This window comes from Bubalus kerabau, chromosome 14, assembly GCF_029407905.1.
Source record: "Bubalus kerabau isolate K-KA32 ecotype Philippines breed swamp buffalo chromosome 14, PCC_UOA_SB_1v2, whole genome shotgun sequence".
NCBI classification, from domain to species: Eukaryota; Metazoa; Chordata; class Mammalia; order Artiodactyla; family Bovidae; genus Bubalus; species Bubalus kerabau.
Genome location: NC_073637.1, coordinates 12127207 through 12149315, shown reverse-complemented (window position 1 = coordinate 12149315; position 22109 = coordinate 12127207). Strand labels below are relative to the sequence as shown.

At 48.1% G+C, this 22109-nt stretch overlaps 1 protein-coding gene across 1 annotated transcript in view; it reads right to left on the bottom strand.

Annotated features, from left to right (window-relative positions):
- Positions 1 to 2291: 2291 nt before the first annotated feature.
- ADCY8 (adenylate cyclase 8) overlaps positions 2292 to 22109 on the bottom strand; it is a 229587-nt gene continuing 209769 nt past the window's right edge. Inside the window, exons 14-18 of the mRNA XM_055545749.1 lie at positions 21401 to 21559; positions 9590 to 9736; positions 6568 to 6660; positions 4797 to 4911; positions 2292 to 2815 (exon numbers count right to left, since the gene is read on the bottom strand). Of these exons, the coding sequence (XP_055401724.1) occupies positions 2328 to 2815; positions 4797 to 4911; positions 6568 to 6660; positions 9590 to 9736; positions 21401 to 21559 (1002 nt within the window). The 3' untranslated portion in view covers positions 2292 to 2327. The remainder of the gene's footprint in view (positions 2816 to 4796; positions 4912 to 6567; positions 6661 to 9589; positions 9737 to 21400; positions 21560 to 22109) is intronic.

Sequence of the window (22109 nt, the reverse complement as noted above, 5' to 3'; positions counted from 1 at the left end):
TTCCGATGCTAACTTTTTTTTTCAACAAGCTATGGTTAAGAGTAAAGAGTTAGATAATGATTCGAATTTACTGCTTTTCCTTTCATTACTTAAACCTTGTCCTCTCCTCCAGCATGAAACTTACCAGAAGAGCTTCGTGTTTGCACACGTGGGCTTAGACAGGTATGGATTCTTTTTTTTTTTTTTAAGATTTTTTTTTTGGAAGTTTACTATTTTTAGATCCTTTATTGAATTTATTACAATATTGCTTCTGTTTTTTATTTTGGTTTTCTGGCTGTGAGGCATATGGGATCTTAGCTTCCTCCCAGACCAGGGATCGAACACCCACCCCCTGTACTAGAAAGCAAAGTCTTAACCACTGGACCACCAGGGAAGTCCCCAGGTATAGATTCTTATGGAAGAGACAGTATTTCTCGTTACATTTCAGCTTTCTCTTAGAGGTGAACACAGGGAGAATCCATCTCCTCACCTCCCTTGCCCTGAGGTGGGGACAGTGACTGCGTTCTGGTTGACAATAGAAAAATATAATAATATGGGTGACTCCCAGGCCTGGTACCCAAGGCCTTCTGAGTGACCTCCCTTTCTTTCCCTCTCTTCCCTATAGCTGGCTGGATAGAGAGGATCAGGCAGAGGACTCCAAGTAGAAGGAGGCTAAGGTCCTGAGACCATTACCAGGAAGGCCCCTGCCACACATCAAATAGGACATAAATGAGATCTAAATCTCTCATTTCATTTTAGCTGCTAAGAGTGGGAGTTATGTGTTAACAGCACTTAGCTATTATTGACCAATACGGTTCCGAGCCTAGTTCTACACCTAACTATGAGATCCTGGGCAATTCCTTTACTTTTTCTGAGCTTTCTCATCTGTATGAAGCTTTGCTGGCAGGCTCTGCAGTCAGCAGAGCAGAGCTTAGCATGCCGTCTTCCCAGGAAACAGTACACCTGCCTGAACCTGCTCGCCCACCTGCTGCCTGCTCCCTGTGCTTCCATCTGATCCAGTGGTCTTGATCCCCCCTCAGGGCATTTGCACTTGCTGTTCCTTCTGCTTGGGTCACTTTTCTCCCAGGTTCTATGGCTTTCCTCCTTCTCATCATTTAGGGCTAATCTTTAGCAGCATATCCTCAAAGATGCCTTCCCTGTTGCCTTCAGTTCAAAGAACATGCTTGACCTCCAATTCTTTTCTTTTTTTTTTGGCCACAGCATGTGGGATCTTAGTTCCCTGACCAGGGATCAAACCTGTGTCCCCTGCATTGGAAAAGCAGTGTCTTAACCACTGGACTGCCAGGGAAGTCCATGATCTTCAATTCTTTATCACAATTGTCCTACATAATTTTTTTCTCATCGCCTCTACCCCTCTCTGAAAGCAGTGTTTCATGCTTAGTCATGTCTGATTCTTCTCGACCCCAGGGACTGTAGCCAACTAGGCTCCTCTGTCCATGGGATTCTCCAGGCAAGATACTGGAGTGGACTGCCATTTCCTACTCCAGAGGATCTTCCCAACCCAGAGATCAAACTTGGCATCTCTTGCGTTTCCTGCATTGGCAGGTGGGTTCTTTACCACTAGTGCCACCAGGAGGGCTTCCCTGATAGTTCAGTTGGTAAAGAATCTGCCTGCAATGCAGGAGGTCCTGGTTCAATTCCTTGGTCAGGAAGATCCACTGGAGAAGAGACAGGCTACCCACTCCAGTATTCTTGGGCTTCCCTGGTGGCTCAGCTGGTAAAGAATCTGCCTACAATGCGGGAGACCTGGGTTTGATCCCTGGATTGGGAAGATCCCCTAGGGAAGGAAAAGGCTACCCACTCCAGTATTCTGGCCTGAAGAATTCCATGGACTGTACAGTCCATGGCATCACGAAGAGTCCGACATGACTGAGCAGCTTTCACTTTCACCTCACTTTCACTTTTCAGTGCCACCAGGGAAGCCCCTAAATACTCTGAAAGCAGAGTATTATGTATTGGTTTATAGGAATATTATCCATTAAAATTATCATGTACCAGGCACATGACAAGCGCTGTATAAGCAGGAGCTCTTTATGCAGATCCCACTATATTGAGTCTCTGTTTACAGGTCTCTCTTTTCACAGTCCATTGTGAGCCTCTGAAGGTCAAGGACAAGGTCTTACTTATATTCACTTCCCAATAAACCATGTACGTAAGAGACGATGAAGAAATGTCTGTGACGGGAGAGAAACTCAGATCGTGTCTTCGATCTAGAGCATCCAGAGACCAACGAAACCATCCTTGTTCTAAAAAAAATTAAACCTTTTTATTAGTATATTTATTTTATATATAAAAGAAATACAAAAAAAGAAACAAAGAAAATGCATTTATGGCAACTCGGACTTGTCGGCGCCTTCGGCTGGGGCTCCCGGCTCTGGCCCGCTGGGTGTCAGCAAAGTCCGCCGGTTGTAGTGGCCCTTGATAATGCCCGTGTTGTTGTTCTCGTTCAGCAGCTGCTTCTGCCTCTGCCTGTTGAGGGACTGGACGAGGCCCAGGACGACTGCGGCCAAGGAGTACTGCCCGGGCAGTCTCCTGGGGGGCAGGATGAAGGGGTTGGGCTGGACTCTTCCCAGGAGAAAGTACGTTTTGATTTTCCCTTCCTGTTCGCTAATGCCCTTCACGTAGATCTCCCCTCGGTAGTCAAAGGCAAAGCCCTGGTCCTTCAGGATGAGGTAGGTCTCCTCCGGGACCTGGATCCTGCCGCTGACCCCTGTGCTGTCCATCCGACTCGCCAGGTTCACGGTTTTGCCCCAAATGTCGTACTGTGGTTTCTTAGCGCCGATGACGCCGGCTACCACTGAGCCGTGGCTGATGCCTGTGAGGGAAGCAAAGGAGTGAGAGAAGAGAGAAGAGGGAGGTCTCGGAGGGAGCTGCCTCCGCCCGGGAGCGTGTGTGTGCATGTGTGTGTGTTTAGCCATGTCCGACCCTGCGACCCCATGGACTGTAGCCCACCAGGCTCCTCTGTCCATGGGATACTCCAGGCAAGAATACTGGAGTGGGTTGCCATGCCTTCCTCCAGGGGATCTTCCTGACCCAGGGATCAAACCCACATCTTCTGTGGCTCCTGCATTGGCAGGCAGAGTCTTTACCACTGGGCCACCTATTTTCATCTCATCTTACTACTGTGAGGTAACAATATAAAACCCAGTTTATACAGGATAAAGCTGACACTCAGCGAGTTTTGTTTTTGTTTTCTAAGTTTGGGCCGCACCTTGAGGCATTTGGAATCTTAGTTCCCTGACAGGGAATTGAACCTGTGCCCCCTGCAGTGGAAGTGGGGAGTCTTATCCACTGGACCACCAGAGCAGGGCAGTCCCAGAGGATTAAAAAGACTTGCCCAAGTCATAGAGCTGGTTACAGCAGACCCGAAACACAAACTGAGGTGCCCAATCCCATTGGGAACATAATTTTCTAAATTCCAAACTATGCCTCCAGTGTAAAGTACAGGTTGGCCTTAATCTTAGCAACATCTCCTGAAATTACAGAGCCTTTGCTCAGGGTTATAGTTCTTTTTATTTCTGGTTCGATCATGTATTCAGCGATTTCAGAAAGGACATGTAGGGCCCTTGAAAGATGTGGAAACAAGCCCTGAACAACCCATCCATCGATCAAAACATAAAATATCACTGCTTTATTCCAGTGAACAAAGGGAGTCCTTAGATCTGACAAGTCAGGCATGGCTATTACTCGACCTTTTATACTTGAAAGCTACTAAAGCAGAACCAAGAAAGTAAAATGGCACACCAGCCAGAGGGTATCTCAGACACGAGGACTGCAAGAACATTTGTTTTTAGATTGCACACTGGCCCCCAGAAGGTCACTGGTCTCAGTAAGGAAATCCTGGAGCTGCTGCTGGAGGACCATTTGGCCATGTGATTTGAGGCTAGCTGCTCCCCTTCTCTGGGCCTGAGTTTACCCACCTATACAATGTGAATGTGGACTAAGCAGGGGCTTTCAGATTGGGCTTCCCAGGTGGCTCAGATGGTAAATCTGCCTGCAGTGCAGGAGACCCAGGTTCGATCCCTGGGTTGGGAAGACCATCTGGAGAAGGAAATGGCAACCCACTCCAGTATTCTTGCATGGAGAATCCCATGGACAGAGGAGCCTGGTGGGCTACAGTCCATGGGGTCGCAAAGAGTCGGCCACAACTGAGCGACTAACATGTTCACTTTTAGACTGTACTTTAGGAGCACCCGCCCACCCCCCGCTGCCCCCAGGCTTAGTAGAGATGCTGAAAAAATTAACAAGTTATATGAATTGTGAATGACTATTATCACATCACTGTGAGTATTGTGTTGTTGTTTTGCAACAAGGGTGTCCCAAAGCCCAAAAACGCTGAGCCGTGTGGCTGAGTGAAGAACTCTAATGCTATCTGCCAGTCCCGGGCTCAATTCAGCATCTGACATCCTCAGGAACAGAATCCTGGCTTTTGGCTCAAGGCAAAACCCCAGAAGAACCACAGGGCAATGCACTGACCCCTAGCATCAGGTGAGACAGAGGGAAATGATTGACAGTCAGCTTTCTCTCTACCCAAGGCCTTGCATGGGTGGGATTCCAGATAAGCTGGAGGAGGGAGGAGCCATGGTCTATCATATTCTTGGTATTTCTGCACACAGGCCAGAATCCTTCCCCTACTTCCAGCATCTTGAGCAAGAAGAAGCCCAGATGGGCCTGTCCTTGGCCAGGTCACACTGGCTCTGCTGTATTCTTGCGGGAAAAAGCGCCCCTGGCTTGATGCCCAGGGCACGGGAGGGCTCAATGGAGCGAGGCCAGCCAGCCTTCCAGCTGCTACTCACCAATCCGGAGCTCGAAATTGTTGAAGGAATGCTTGTTGATCTCCTGGATGCTTTCAGTGAGGGCGAGGGAGAAGTCGGCCAGGGCGCACAAATGCCCCCACTTATCCTCGCATTGCTGTAGCGAACACGAGAGAAGACGTCATTGGACGGGGCAAACAGGATCATTTCTGCTGCAGGGGTCTGGTCTGTGTCCTAACCTAACTCCACCCACACCCCCCTTCAAGGGAAGTACAGGTTGTGAGCCGTGCAGCCTTCAGTGTCCAGAATCACAGGGTGCCAGGAGATTTGCTCCAGAGAGTGTCCTATGTGTGACTCTCAGATTCCATTCCCTACCCTTAGCCTTGTCTGTTCAGGCTGATGCTGCTCACAGGTGTGTGTGTGTGTGTGTGTACCCGCCTATGTTCATATGCATGATATTTCCAATCTAGGAGCTGTGTTTCTCTCCTTTGAAGCACTCACAGTGTCTGTTTAAGGGATATTTCACATAGACATTTGCTTTCTGAGCCTCAGTTTCCTCATCTCTAGAGTGGGGATAAACAAGTTGCCCTGCTCACCTCCTGGGGACTGAATGACAGTGTATATGTGAAAGAAATTCTGTATCTCTCTAGAGCAGAGGTTGGCAGTCAGGAAAGGGCCAGATAGCAAGTATTTTAGGTTTTGTGGGCCATGTGGTCTTTGTCATAGCTACCCAACACTGCCATTTTGGCCAGAAAGGAGCCATAGACAAAATAGAAATGAATGCATGTGGCTGTGTTCCAATAAAACTTTATCTATGAACACAGGTGGTGGGCTGGACTTGGCCTGGAGGATGTCTCTGGGGATCCCTGCAGTAGACTGGTGTGCACACGTACCCAGTGACCATCAAGGGTTTTTTCTCGGGTAGTCTTGCAACACTTCTAGGTTTTCAGTTGGAAAGTGAGCAAAGAAGGATGAGGAGGGATGAGGATTCCTGACCCTGGTAGTTCACGTCCATATCCAGAAAGCATCTACAGAGGACCTACCAGGGGCAGGGCTTTGTGCGGGGAGTGTGACTCTATCCCAGGTAAATTCATCCACTGACCTTGAGGGGTAGATGTTGGTTTTCCCACTTAACACTAGTGCCTGGCACACAATCACCTCTCAAAAGAGTGAAACTATTAATACTGGAGCCCGGGAGCCATGACTACTGAGCCCACGTGCCCTAGAGCCCGAGCTCCACAACAAGAAAAGCCACCATAATGAGAAGCCCCCACCAACACAAGGAGAGAAAGCCCGCATGCTGCAACGAAGACCCAGTGCAGCCAAAAAATAAACACATAAAAAATGTTTTAAAGTCTGACTTGCAATTTTTAAACACTTAAACACTTAAAAACAATTTTTATCATTTTTAAAAAACAATTTTTAAACACTTAAAAACAATTTTTATCATTACTTTTGGAGGAGAAAACAAATATTAGAGTAAGAAAACAGGCTAGGATCAGGGGTTTAGCAACACCTGCAACCGAGTCATAATCGGTATTTCTCAGTCCTGATTTTGCACATCAAGTGAACAGTGAGTCTCAGAGTGAAGCCTAAAGGCTTCTAAACCATAAAGAAGCATCGTTTCACCCGGTGGATCCTGCTTACACGGGGAACAAATACATCACGCACCTAGAAGGTCCATTTATGAGTTTCTCCCTACCAGTCACCAAGTCTCCTGGTGTGGACAGCCCACCACTCTCCCACCTTCAGCGACATGACCACAGTGAGGTCCCTGCCGGAGGGTGTGGTCGAGTCCAGAGCATTCCTTTACCTGCTTTTCAGGTGACAGGCCTGACACGGCCATGTAGGTACTACCAATGGTCTTAATCTTTTCAATGTCTTGAAACCGGTCTTCACCGAGCAGCTGAAACAGACCCAGACAACAGTGTCAGTCCTGGTCCCTGTGCTTCCAGCAGCCTGGGGCTCCTGGAAACAGACCCCTGGCGCACTGTGGGGACCACCTCGGGCTGGGTTAGCATCCTTGAGGTAGCCACTTTCCTCTCTCAGAATCAAACATCCAGGCCATCAACACATGTTTATTGATCACATGCTAAGTGTTAGGTGCCCAGACGGGTGTGACCAGATACTCTAAGGACTAGATCAGTTCCTATGAGTCTCTGAAAGAAACCAATCTATCTTATTAGATTTAAGAAGAAAGGGCAAATATTCCAAAATCCAACACCTCCTTTTGGTTTTACTGTCAGCATGTATTTAAAATCTTAGCATTTCATGTCAGCACCCTGGTCTAAGGCGCCATTAGTCTATACCTGGCTTGTTACTATTGTTTAGTCGCTAAGTCATGTGCAACCCCAGGGACTATAGCCCATCAGGCTCCTCTCTCCATGGGATTCTCCAGGCAAGAATACTGGAGTGGGTTGCCATGCCCTCCTCCAGGGGATCTTCCTGATCCAGGGATTGAACCCGTGTCTCTTATGTCTCCTGCATTGGTAGGCGGGTTCTTTACCACTGGAGCCACCTGAGAAACCCTCGGAACTACTTGGCTGAAGGCCAATTTCTGGTCCAGGCGTCCCCTCTTCAGAAGTTGATTAGGAGGCTTCGCTGCTTCATTTTATATCCACTGTGTAGCTAAGAGTATCGGGAGCCATAATGGGGTTCCTTATCAGTGCCTTCATTAGTTCTCTGTGAGGAGCACTGAGCTGTGAGGGACTCTTTGGCCTTCGATGAGGCAGAGGCTGGGGATGAGAAGTCCTGCCATTGGGTTATCACAAACCCAGTCCTGGAGCGCGTGCTCCAGGTAACATTCCGCCTTCCTCTGAGCCAGGTTCCTGTGGCAATTACATTAGCAAGAAGAGCAACCCAGTTACTGAAGGGTATCTGGCTGGAGCTCAATCAAGGCAGAATCTAGAGGGTCTCTTTGGACCCAAGAAAGAAAGCAATCTGACTTGCACTGTTGGTAATAACGGTAAAATATTATCTTTAATTTTAAGATCCCCCAAGGCTCACATTTCTCTCTAGGAGATGAGGCTGGTCTCTCCAATGTGTATCTTCACTGCTTTCTATATCCTTTAGATAACAATATATTATCTTCTTCATCCAAGCAGAGTCTATATGCGATCTGACAAATCTCCAAACTTTCCAATTACTGTTATAAACACCATGTACTTTGTCCATCTATCTACTGCACTTCATTTTTGTTGCCTTGTGGAAGTTCATTATATATTTGTCACATTAATAATTTCTTATTATAGCATATAGGCTATAACACAAATAAATAAGTTATTCTGTGAAAAAAAAATTCCAAAGAACAAAGAAAGAAGGCACGTCCAGATGATCCAAGGACCCATGCAAGGAAGGCTGATGGTGCCTGGGGTTGGCAAGCCAGGGAATCTTATTTTTCCTTCCTGTTGACTACATTCTCTTCTTTCTTCCTTCTCCTCTGTGGCTTCTCTTCTTCCTCACCTTTCTCCCTCTTCTTTTTCTTCCACTCTCTCATCTCAGCTTCTCCTCTTTCTTCTCTTTCACCTTCTCTTCAAATCTCCTTCTTCCTCCTGCTGCTCCTGAGCTGAAACCCCTTAGAAGGACCAATTCCTTCTCTTAGTCTTTCCAACTTTCCTCCCCAAACCTCCATCTCTACCAACAGAGATGCTGTCTTCCACCTTTGTTTATTGGGAAGACCGGCAAAGAGGAGCCACCAAGGGATTTTAGGCTTCAAAGGAACGTGATGAAATACTCTTGCTTTTGGTGGTTGCTGATAGTCAGATGCATCTGCGTGAATGATAAGGTGACTGTAGTCATTCAGATGAGAAACAATATGGCCTAAAGCAGGACAAGGGCCATTTGCTGGTGAGATGGTGCAGGGCGTATCCAAGCTATTAAGAAGCAGGACTGCACAGGACATTCTAGATGGATGGTGGGGATTAAGGGAGAGAGCTTTGTTTAGGGGGATGGGGTAGATGCTGTTGACACTAGCTCAGCTCTCTTTTAAGGGCTCATTCTCCTGAGTGCTCTCAGGGCTGGCTGCTAACAGTGTACTATTACGCCAATTTCGGGGAATAGCCCTGAGAGCCCTCTTCTTGGCAATGCCTGGAAGATCACACCCCCCCACCGGGGTGGCCCATGGCCAATGGCTGACCTAGACAGCTGGACAAAACCCTTGCCTCAAGGTGGACCTTAATTTAAAGCCCTGAGCTCCCTGGGGGATCAGGCTGAGGAGGCTGGACTTCAGCTAAACCCACAATTTTGCTTGGCTTCTTCCCTGACATCTTTTCAATTACTCAGAAACTTCCCATCTCGGATTTAGGCATGTGGATGGACATGGGTGTCCTACATCAAGCTGGGGGGTGGTGAGGAGGAAAAGACCCCCTCCTGCAAAGCCCATTAATGTAAATAAAGTGCAGCATGAGTGTTTCCCCCATTCTTGGAAACTGGAAGAAGAAAGTACCATCTGGGGTGTGTTTATATTTTGTGGAGGTCTGTGAGCAAATGCTAATTGATGGTTTTATCTTTGGCAGTTTGAGCAGATGGAGAAATGGCCCCGTCTCTGTGATGTCAGAGCCTTGTAGTGCCGGCCTCCAGTCAAGTCCTGGTTTTGCCGTTTGCTGGTCGCGTGACACTGGATTAAATTCCTAGCCTCACTGGAGCTCACGTTCCTGGTCCTCAGGGAGAAACAACCGCCTTTATCTCACGTGATAATGAAATTAGATGACACATGTCTGTGCCTATAACGCAGTCTGGAATTCTGTAAGTGCAGACATTGGTTACGAGGAACAACACAACGCTACCACAGCAAGGGTGCTTATTCGAGACTGTAAGTTTCGGAGGCTCCCGTTTACCTCATCGAAGTCAGCAATGATCTCATTCAGCAGGCGGAGGCACTCCACTCCCTGGTTGTTCATTTCGGTCTGAGAGTAAAAGTCTGCAAACCCCGGGATGGAGGCAAACATCACCCCGACGGCGTCATAGGATTGAGAATACAGCTCCTGGACAGAGACACAGAAGGAAGCAGAGACAGTCCTCAGAGGCAAAGTTCTGCGCTCCCTATGTATGTGCACCTGCAGCCATGCACAGGGGCCCAGAGAGGACAGAGAGCGGGACCCTGACACCACCTCACCTCAGCATCGTCACCAGGAGGGCTGGGACCATTGAAAGCTCATGGTCAATTTCGCTGACTTGAGCTAACTGAAGCCTAAAAATTGACATAAAATGAGTTTGATGATATAATATGCCATGTAAATGGGCATGAATGACAAATGCTTACTAAAAAACCAATTTTAATGACTAAACATTCACAATCTTCTTCTTCTTTTTTTTTTTTTTTTTTTGCTTTTCGTGTTGAATTTGTTTCCAAAACATTTTAATGTGTTATTCTAAGACCAATTGATAATTTTAAATGGCAAAGCTATGGCTGATTCATGTTGACGTATGGCAAAGAGCTAGCACAATATTGTAATTACCTTCCAATTAAAATAAATTTTAAAAAATAAATAATTTTTGCATACTATTGTAAAAATACATTGTACTAATAGCCTGTAAAAAAAAAAAAACTATGACGAGAAAAAGAAAACTTGTAAATCCATGGTCTCCAGCCTCAGCTGGGCCCAGATTTCTGCCTGCGCCTCACTTTGCCCTTGATCAGCTTCCTTTTCTGCTATTCTCAGTGGCCCTTCTCAGCTCTAATCGCTCTCCTTACCTTTACTCTCCACTTGATTCTTCTCAGTAGATGGTCTTGTCTGATATGCTATTGAGAACACTGAGGCTCTCACTTTCCTTACTCATACAATCATCTCTTTCATTGTATTTTCATCTCTTCGGCTTCAACTCCAGACAATGCATCTTCCCTTCTCCTGCTGAATATCACTGCTTCTTCCTCATCTCTGGATCCCCCTCTCACTTCTTTAACCTCATCCTCCTATAGTGATCCCTTCTTTTTTCTTCTTTCTTTCTCCTCTCCCCCTCCACTTTCTCTAAGTGCCTCCGATAAGAAAAACTGCAGGGTGCTCTGGATGCTGAAGACACTTGTAACTAACCATCTCCACCCTAACTTCTCAAACTAGATGCCTCTAGTGCCTGTGTCCATTCGCATGAAATGAATCTAGGGAAGGTCAGATTGCCAGCCAAAATGAGGACATCACTACACCAATCTCTGTCCAAGGCTTCCTGGGCATCCCTGGGAACTGGTGTGGTGATCACATCCAAGTTCATAGGTCTCTCAACTTCTCTGTGCTAGTTATACCACATCTATTTTCCTTGTGCCTGGCCCCTTCAAGGATTTTTTTGGGGGGGTAGGGGGGGCTTATCTACTATCTTCAGTGTTGGTGATTGTTGTTACGGTTCTGTCCCTGACCCCCTACAAGGTTCACAGTTTCCATACTCACCTGGGTCATCTTGTTCACCCTCAACCTTTCACCAACATTCGCGTGTGCGTCTCTAGAATCCCATATCCAAGTCAGTTCTCCTTGGGCTTCAGGCTTCTCTGTTTCATGCTGGGTTGTCTTCACACTCCTCAAATTATAAGTGCTGCACCTGACTGCATGTCCTCCCTACCTACACCTGCTCCTGTTTCTTCATCCTCTGACTTGGTTGGTGGCACCAGCTTGGACAAGTCGTCAAAGTTAGATACCCTTAGAGTCATCCTTGACCTTTTCTTCCCATCATATTCAGATCCAATAAATTGCCAAGTCCAGGTGGGTTTCTTTTTGCCTCCAACATATTTTTTCTAATCCTCTCACTATTCCTTTCTATAGAAAGGAAAACAGGTCCTTCCTGTTTTCCTCCTTGACTGTTTTTTTTAAACATTTTTTTAAAGATTTTTTTTAATACGGTCCGAGCTATAAGGTGTTTTTGTTTGTTTGTTTTGCCTGCACTGTGCGGCATGCGGGACCTTAGTTTCCTGACCAGGGATTGAACCCACAACTTCTGCAATGGAAGGCAAAGTCTTAACCATTGGACCACTATGGAAGTCCCTTCCTTGGCTGTTAATTAAAATGAGAACCTCCTCCTGGGTTCAGAACTGGTCTTATCTCATTCAAAGGCATCTTCCATATGGCAACCAGAGTGATATTTCAAAGATACAATACTGACCATGCCCTTCCCATTCTTAAAACCCTCCAACTGCCCTCAGGACAAAGTTGAAACACAGGAGCATGACCTATATTCACATATTCCTGCCCTCGCCTCAGCCTATCTCTTCCGCTTCATGGGCTGCAATTCCCTGTGTTGGACCTTGTGTTCCAGAAACAGCGAAGCATCTGTACTCCTGTATGCCCACGATAGCGGATGCAGTAGGTGCCTGGCCTGCATTCTCTCTTCCCAGGTTCTGCAGTCAGCCAGCCCTTGAGTTTCTTTGCATGGAGTTTTTCTCTGGCCACTAGAGGGCACTCTGCCCATGTGAGCTGCAGGCTAAAATCTCCAGGAAACTAATGCCCGCCCCCTCCACTTCCTGCCCCCAGCAAGAAGCTGCTCTTAACAGATTCTGGATGGAGTCCTCGCCCTCACAATTTGGGCCGCAGAACGTTGAGGCGCGCTTTCTACGCCACTTCCCAGGTTCTCCAGTGAGATTCAGCTCCAGCCACCCACAGAGCTAACCAGGCTGACAACGCCTCAAGACTGGATTCCTGTACTTTCCCTACCTACCTTCCTTCTTCCTCTCCTGTCTACCTGGGTGGGTTTCCTGGGACAACCTCCAAGCAAGATACTTACTTGCACGCGAACCCTTGTCTCAAGGAATGCTTCTGGAAGAAGCCAAAGACACATCCTCTTCAATGCTTTCATTTTTACTGTCTGTCCTTTGATAGAATATGTCCTTCCTTCCCTGCAATGAGCCTCCCTAACCAGGCTAACTCGAGTTTTCTGCCTTCACTACCCACATATCATATCTTCCTGCAAAACTTGCCGGATTCACTGATAGGGGTGGGAAGCTGACTCGGGCTGAGCGGGCACCTGGGTCACTATACACCGGAGTCCTTGCCGTGTGCATCGTCTTAATGTCCTTCTCTTTCTTTACCTGTGGACTCCGCAAGGGCAGGGACTCCATGCCATTCATCTCAAAGTGTTCAGATCATCCAGTTAGTAGTTTTTGGATGCCTACAATGTCATACATGCCCTATACAGGGTCTAAAGTGAAAGTGAAGTCGCTCAGTTGTGTCTGACTCTTTGTGGCCCCATGGACTGTACCAGGCTCCTCCGTCCATGGGATTTTTCCAAGCAAGAATACTGGAGTGGATTACCATTTACTTCTCCAGGAGATCTTCCCAATCTCCAGGAGTCACTTCAGTCGTGTCCAACTCTGTGCGACCCCATAGACAGCAGCCCACCAGGCTCCCCCGTCCCTGGGATTCTCCAGGCAAGAACACTGGAGTGGGTTGCCTGTGTAGGAAATGTTAAAGCTTTACAAAGCACTTTTGGATAGAATCCGATGGTTTAATTCTTGCACTAATCCTGTGAGAAGTAGGTATAATTTTTATACCCATTATACAGATAAGGAAAATGAGACATGGATGACCTAAGACATTGGGATCATGCAGCTGGCAGCAGAAGAGCCAGAGTTAAAGACGTCCAGGGTCTTTCCCACTCAGCACACCTGAACTCGCCTTCTCTACCTTTTACGCCCTTGGTCTGAGAAAGAGGTTGTCCCTGATTCATGATCAGTTGACTTGAGCTTTAAGAGTGGGTACATCTGAATGGATGGCTTTGCTAATCTTCATTCAAAAGTGCAGAGGTGGTTGGTGACCAGCTGGATTGGGTTGGGTTGGGGGGCAGTGCAGATTGTAGCCAAGTTGCATAGCTATGGTACACAGCTTTCTGAGGCTGGGTCATTCACCTTGGCCTTGAACAATGGAGCGATACCGAAGGAGAAGCCTGACTGCTTTATGGGTCGGAGAACCTGCATAAGCAAACCTACAGAACCGCATCCTCTGAATGGCTGCGATTTGGAGGGAAAGAAAATCTCTGTTTGCTCAATTACCAGTTGCATTAGTTTGTTCAAGCTGCTGTAACAAAGTGCTGCAGCCGCAGTGGCTTAAACTACAGAAGTTTACTTTCTCACAGTGCTGGAGGCTAGAAGCTCAAGGTCAAGGTGTTGGCTGGGTTGGTTCCTTCTGAGGCTGCTCTCCATTGGCTTGCAGATGGCTTCTTCTCCCTGGGTCTTCACAAAAGGTCTGTTACCTGTGTATCTGTGTCCTAATTTCCTCCTCTTATAAAGACACCAGGCACAGTAGATGAGAACCCTACCCTCTCCCTTTAAAGACCCCATCTCCAAACACAGTCACATTCTGTGATCCTAGCAAGTAGCAAGAGGGTTCTGCACTACTGGGCTGGCCAAGTGGAAGGACAGAACTTCTTTGCCTTGGGCACAAACAGGTCCCAGAGGAAATAAGGCAGACTGAGGGACTCACGAGCCCTTAGCACAGTAGTCCAACGACTCTGGTCTCCCCAGTCACGTCCACTAGGGCGGGTAAGATGGGATAGGTGATGATGAGAGCCCCCTCCGTAGCACTGCCCCAGAGGGTGGAAGATGTCACAGGAAGCTCTTTCCTCAGTGGGCCAAGTTGGGAACACGTGAAGAGAGGAAACGATGAGCCTACAGATGTAGTCCTGTGGCCTCGGCCAGGGAGACCTGTTCCCCACTTCAGGTCCCTCGGGGGTAGAGGAGATACTCATGTCTGCTCTGCTGCCACCCTGGCTTCCCCGAGATGCTCTGTGTGACATCCTTGATCCTCTGCTCCACGGTCAGCAGTGGCTGCCTCCTCCCGGTAGCCCGGCTCCTGTCAAGATGCCCTCTCCTAGTGCTACAACTCTCACTGGTCCCAGGAACTGCTTTATCCGTTGACCCTTCAGGACTGGGATGGTACCAGTTCCCAAGACTATTGACCCTATGAGGCTTTACCCACTTCTTTGTTCCTGTGGCTTCAACCAGGGACGCAACATTTCTGTTGCGCATTCAAGGGTGCATTCAAATTAAGATAATTCAAGGAGGGTAATTTACAAAGGGCTTCCCAGGTGAATAGTAAACAACCCTCCTACCAATGCAGGAGATGTGGGTTCAACCCCTGGGTCGGGAAAATCCCCTGGAGGTGGGCATGGCAACCCACTCCAGTATTCTTGCCTGGAGAATCCCATGGACAGAGGAGCCTGGCGGGCTACAGTCCAGGGGGTCGCAAAGAGTCGAACATGACTTAGCGATTAAAGGACAACAATTTACAAAGGGCTTAACTAGGAAGATGAGGGTCAAGTACAAGTTTCCCCTAAGAAATCCCTCAGGAAAACAGGGCTCGTGGCAGTTGAGCTGTGGCAAGTTGAGCTGCCATCCTCCTGGGCTCAAAGGGATGAGAAGAGCCAGAGACAAGGATGTTGATTTGACATCGGAGGCGGCCCAGCAGTGGCCTTGGGAGGAGCTGTGGGGGACATAGGCAGCCTCAGATGGATCCCAAGGGAGGGGACCAAAGGAATAATAATATACTGGCCTCATTCTCCTTCCCCCGGTTCCTGGATCTCCAGCCCAGGGTCCCCAGTTGATAACCCTCAGCTGGGTGTCAGAGGGCTTGCAAGGTCACTGCCGTGACCCATGCAGGTTGCCCCCTCCCTTTCCAAGCAAACAGAGAGAAGAGGGTGGGGCACTTGGAGGGGCTCATGGGAGAGCTCCAGACCCCTGCCCACACCTGTCCACACCTTTAGAGACATCCTGTCACTTGACTCGCTCCAATTGACCACACTGAGTGTGCCATCTGTTTCTTTCTATTTTGAGTTCTAAAAAGATAAAAACACTGCACACTGCAGGGGTATTGATGAGTATAGAAAGCCCATTATTGTTTCACTGACCCTCCTCTGGCTGGATGTACAGGTTTGGGCTTTGCAGAGGATTCGAGTGCCTGCATGCTCCACCCTCTGCCCCCTACCCGGAAGCCAAAATGAAGATTTTGCCCAGGGAACCAGGTCTGGTTTTTCACTGGCCCAGGCCTGTCTGATTCAAAGCCCTGCGTGTCTTATACTAAGTGAAGTCACCTCTCTGCAGGGGAGAAATGGTGTCTGATACCTCCTGGCCTTGTATCTATCCTCAGGGCTCAGCTTAAATGCTATGTGCTCAGAGAGGACTTCCAGGACCCTCCAGTGTAAACACCCCCTTTTCACACATGCTTTCCTCTTACTGGGGGATACCGAGGTGGCTCAGTGGTAAAGAATCTCCCTGCCAATTTAGGAGACGCGGGTTTGATTTCTGGGGTGGGAGATCCCCTGGAGGAAGAAACGGCAGCCTACTCTAGTATTCTTGCCTGGACAATCCTGTGGACAGAGGGGCCTGGCAGGCTATAGTCCAGGGGATCGCAAAGGGTCGGACATTACTTAGCGACTAAACAACAACAACAACAATTCTCTAACTCAGATTCGTCCACCCTCATAGAACATTAACACTAATATATAACTATGTTACATATTCATTCGTTTTAATGTCTGTTTTCCCAGAAAAACATGTGCCTCATATCAGGCAGGACTTTGTCTTCTTTGTTCTTCTTTGTTTGAACCCCAGGATCTAGAATAACATGTGGCACATGGATGACCCTCAAGAAATCCTTGGGGAATGAATGACGGAGTGAATAGGTGGGAGGTGGGGCTGGGGGTGGAAAAAAGTAATGATGACTCATATTTTCAGAATTAACAACAGTAAGAATCAGAGGGCTTGTAAAATGTGCCAGGCACCACTTAAGCCCTTTATGCGTAATAACTCATGCGAATGTTGTAACGTAAAGTTGGGGGATACTGTTACTGTGGAGATGCGGAAAATGAGCTCTAGAGAGGTTGGGCATTTATTCATGGTCACAGAGTCGTGAGAGGAGGAGCCAGGACTGAAGTTCAGGCATCAGATTTTCAAATATACCAAATGGCTCTTCTATGCTGAGCCCCGCTTACAGCCGGCCACGCTGGGCACTTCATGCGTTCTTCTTACCCAATTTAATTCTCACACCAGTTCAGCAAGGTTGGTATTAGTTCCTCCTCAGCTGGATGACAGAATGGATTCAGAGAGGTTGCATAAGCTGCCCTGGGTCACACAGCTAGCTCGGGGCAGAGGTGGCATTTGTGCGGCACGGGCTGTCCAGCACCTGAGATAACTGCCCTTGTCACTGTCCTCTCAGAAGTTCTAACAGAGCCGGGATGCGCGAGCAGGTTTCCTGGGACTCAGCGAGCGCCTGCCTGACACTGCTGACCGGGCCCAGCTGGCCTGATCGGCAAGAGTCCCTGCCTGCATGCTGAGTGCTATTCTAAGCCGAAAGTCAAGCAGAATAGCAGAAGCTGCCAGGACCTCTGCGTGGGCGACACAGCTGGAACAGACTCGGACAGGATGTTCCCAAGGGCAAGGCTCTGTCAATTGCCCTAGGCTTGGGTGGCTTGCGTCATTCCTTGTCACTGCTCCCCCGTCTCTGCCACTCACCCCCTAACAGCAAAGTGCAGGAGAAAATGCACAGCATTTGGCTTGGAGGTTGTGCACACCTGGGCTTGAATTCCAGCTCACTACACACTAGCTGTGACCTTGGGCGAATTCCTTTACTTCTCTGAGCCTCAGTTTCTTCATCGATGAAATGGGGAGAATCATTCTTACTGCCTTGTTGCCCATATCTGTGAGCACTGCCCTCGCCTCTGAAAGCTGGGACCCAAAGTCACGAATGTCCCCAAGCAGATATTCACAGGTTTGTATCACAGTCAGATTTGTAGCAAGAGAAGGAGCTAAAAATGCCTCTTATGGAAACAGAGCATGAAATCGGGAATTCTTGCAGGCTATAGCTGCCTGTCTCTGTCACTACTTCACATGTTACACCACTCTGCCTGTGTCTCCTGCACACACACACATGCCCATGCGCGTGCACACACACACACACACACACACACACCAAGTTCTTCCACACATACGTTCATATTTCCAGACACACATCCCAATCTTTCCAGATACCTACACAATATAAATCATGCCACATAGACATCTTCTATAACCATCACACACACGTACACACTCCCTCATCTTGACAAACTCCTGGGGCACCACGGCAGCAGCACAGTAAGGGGTAACATGGCACAGATGGAAGAAATCCGAGGGGCTGGAGCAGAGCTGTGGCTTTGCTGAAGTCAACAGAGGCATACCATGGACCTCTCTGAGCCCCAGTTTCTTCATCACTACTGTGGAGGTCACAGAACCCTCCTCTTCAGGTTGTGAATAGAATGAAAGATCATTTTCATCAATTGCCTGTCTCAGTACCTGGCACACAGTAGGAGTTCAGTAAATGATAGGGCATCATAATGTGAAGTCCTCCAGGCAAAGCGAAAACTTTCTCTGTTTAAGCCTAGCCAAGTGCAAACTGTTTAAATATTTATAAAACCACAAATGAACTTGACAAGACTTTCTATTGAGAATGTCTTATCCATGTGATGATGGCTGAGCCTGACCTTTATTTTGCTCAGTGGGGGTTTGGCTCAAATAATCGCTGATGACCTGGTGTCTGGGCATCTCTGGTTGGTTTCCTTTCTTTCAGGATGAAGTCAGCCAGTGCATTCCTGTTCTTCCCCACTGGTTCCAAATACCTCCTTGTTTTGGTGTCTTGATTGACAGGTGGCTTTCCTTTCATTTCTTTGTGGGTCTTCCCTCCGAGGGCTCCAGCATTCCATCTGTTCCTTCCAGTGGTCGCGGTTGACGGTCAGCGACATTTCGCTTTCTTGGCTTCCTCAAGAAGCTCTTGCAACAAAGTCCCTGACCTTAGGGAGCTCTAAGGAAACCAGGCTTGAACTCAATTCCAGAGAACTCCATCTGTTGAGGGTGTTTGGTGCCTTAATCTGCATCCAACAGACTCTCAAGGGCGTGAGTTCATCAAGAGCTGATTATTCAAGCAGCAGATGACTCATGCTCTTGGTTTCTCTCCCACTGGCCTTTTGCAGAGGCTCGGATGGGAAATGGACCTTGTAGATCTCTCCTAATTCTATCCTAAGGCAGGGGTCACAACCCCAAATGTTTTAAGAGGTCCAGCAGGTAACAAAAGTGTCAGGGTAGAGATGGATAAATTGGAGAGTCCATCCCATGTCTAAAGGCATCGAATCTACCAATTAAAACAAAAAAGCAAAACAACCAATTGACCACTGTCCCAGCCCACTGGCTCGCTGGTCAGATTTGTCTCAGAATCAGCCAGTCTGTAATCTTTGTTCTATGAGTTTTTCATCCCCTGTTTGACTCAGTTTGAAACTCTCTAGTGGAAGGGTTGTCTTGGTCCAGTCTCCCAGACAACTGCCCTTGCCTTTGTAGTGTCCTTGGCAAGGACCTTCTCCTCGCCACTTAAAAAGTTTCAGCAAAGGAACTCACCATTCTAGTTCATCCACAAACCTTTAATGAGCAAGACCATCCGGTAAGGGCACCAGGGCCCAAGGGTCGGTGGTGCCCAAGGCTGATGTTGTCCCTGCGCCTGTGGGCCTCTCAGCCTGATGGCTGCATCACCACAGGGCTCTACATAATGCTGAATACAGAGATATCTCCTGAGGGTGTCCAGGGCCCTGGGTCTGCCCTCTGGAGTCTCACAGAGCAAGGTCAGTCCCTCTCATGTGATCACCCTTCAGGTCTTTAAAGGCATCTTTTATTTCCCTCTTGAGTTACTTTTTTCTAGGTGGTTAGAGGGTGAACCAAATGGCTTGATTTTTTTTTTTTTTCCATTTCTTATCTTTCACATCCACTCCATTATCAAGTCCTGTTGATTCTAATCTGTAAAGGTACCTGGGATTCATCCACTTCTATCTCACTGTGACATCTTAGGCCTCCCCATCAGACCCTTTCCTGGGCTATTTTAGGCTCTCTTAACTAGTTTCTGGTTTTGTGACTCTCTTATCCGCACTCTATTAGCATTTGGTCAGATTAGGTAACACACTTTCCAAAGGATCATACAGCACTCAAAAGGGTGCCCCGAACCCTACCATACTCCATAAGACCCAACTACCAGGCCCCGGTCCCGGATCTTCTCATGTCACTCATCACTCTTCATTCTTGGAATGGGAAGTGTTCCAAATTCATGTCCCCCGCACAACCTGGGCTTCCCATGTGGCTTATCTGGTAAAGAACCTGCCTGCAGTGTGGGAGACCTAGGTTCGATCCCTCGGTTGGGAAGATCCTCTGGAGAAGGGAAAGGCTACCCACTCCAGTAGTCTGGCCTGGAGAATTCCAGGGACTGTATAGTCCATGGGGTTGCAAAGAGTCAGATGTGACTGAGCGACTTTCACTTTCCCTTTCTTTCTTTCCACAACCTCAGACTGAGCCCTTATTTGGAAATGAGGTCTTTGCAAATGTGACTAAGCTAAGATGAGGTCATACTGGAGACAGAGAGTCCTAAATCTAACGACTGGTGTCCTCATATGAAAAGAGGACACATGCCCTTATAAGGAGGGGGAAGGTCATGTGACTAAGGCAGAGATTAGACTGATGTGGCCACAAGCCAAGGAGTGCTTGAGGCCACCAGTAGCTGGAAGAGGGGGAAGAATTCTTCCTAGAGACTTCAGAGAGGGCATGGTCATGTTACTGCACTGATTTCAGATTTCTGGCTGCCAGAACTGTGAGAGAATACATTTCTGTTGCTTTAAGTCATGCAGTATTTATTATAACAGCCTTGGGGAACCGAGACAATCCCCTAGCCCAGCCTTCCTGTTCCGTGGGCACCCCAAGCTCATCCTTACCTTGTCCCTGCTTGTGCTGTTCTCTCTTTTCTGAACTGTCCTGCCTCCTCCCCAGTCTCTCAGGATGACTTGGTCCTTCCTATCACTTAGTCACAGGTCAGGTGTGGGCATCTCCCCTGATCACACCTGCCCTTGCCAGCTGCTACTAGCCGGTAACATTGTCCACCCATCGCAGCAGCACCGTCACAGTGTGCTTCTGTACTGGGCTGCTACCTCTCTGCCCCCATTTGAATATAAGCTACATGATGGCAAGCCCTTGTCTAGGCAATCCCCCAGAAGCGTCCCAGGGCCTTTCAGATGTTTATTGCACAGTCTGTGCCTGAGAAATGTTTTTTGAGTGTTTGTTGTGACTTGGACAACAGGAAGGTTTAGTTCGCTTTGCTCAAACAAGGCTGCCCTTTTGTAGTCAATGGCTAAGGCTTACTTCACTTGCTGTAGTGTCTTCAGGCTTCATCCATGTTGCAGCATGTGTCAGAATCTACTTCCTTCCAAAGACTGAACAACATTCCACTGTATGTATTCACACAGCATTCCACTCTATGTACAGACCCCGTTTCCCTTGTCCATTTACCTTCTGATGGGGTCTTGGATGACCCCAAATTCCGCTATTATAAATAATGTTGCTATGAATATGAATGTGCAGCTGTCTTCTTGTGACCCTACTTTCAATCCTGTTGGTTACATAACCCCAAAGTGGAATTGTTGGATTTCCATATATATATATACACACATCTATGTAAAACTTTAAAATTCCAACTCAGTCTTGTGCTAGCAAACTTATCACATGCATCTTACAGATGAGGTACCAGAAGCTGGGGAGGCCACATGCGTGTCTCCGAGTGCTGGGGAGTGGGCCTGGTCTCCATGCTCAGGGGCCCTCTGAGCGCTTGGGATCAGTGTGTCCACCGCAGCCCTCCTGCGGCTGCCCGTCCTCGGGGGCCGGACGAGCCTGGGCTCACCTCATTGTCCCGGTCCTTCTCCAGGAAGTGGCGGGCCACGTGGCTGGGCAGGATGTTCCGCAGCATGTTCTCATTGTGCTCCCTCAGCTCCTTCATCTCGTTGATCTCCTCTTTGGCCTGGACTCGCCACAGGAAGTCCAGGCGGGCCGTGTACTCCAGCTGCGGTTCAGGGGACAGAAGGGAAGGGACGGGTTCAGACACACGTTTGTGGGAGGTGGACAGGGTTTCTCCGGAACCCTCCGCAGATGAAACAGAGCCCAAGCTGAATGCTTTGGGAGGCCTTTCGCCTGACACCAGGAGATCAGAAGATGAGCAGATTTTACAGGGCTGTGTGCCTCCCCTTCCTGGCACTGGGGCACCAGGACTTTGCCATTGTTTCTTTCCCCCACTGTGCACTGCAGGCGCTTTGAGGTCAGGCTTCTTGCCCGGTTCAGTGTCACATCCTTACCATAGAGCAACGCTCCTGGCACAGGGCTGGTGTTCCATTAATATTTCTTGACCCAACAAATAAATTACAGTAGTAAAACCAGCTAACACGTAGGCTGTGCTCATTAGATGGTGCCAGGAGCTTTTCTAAGGAATATACATATATTAATGCCTTTAATCTATACAACAAGGATGTCCTAGTGGCTCAGAGGTAAAGAATCCACCTGCAGTGCTGGAGACGTGGGTTCAATCCCTGGGTCAGGAATTATTTAGGAAGTTGTAG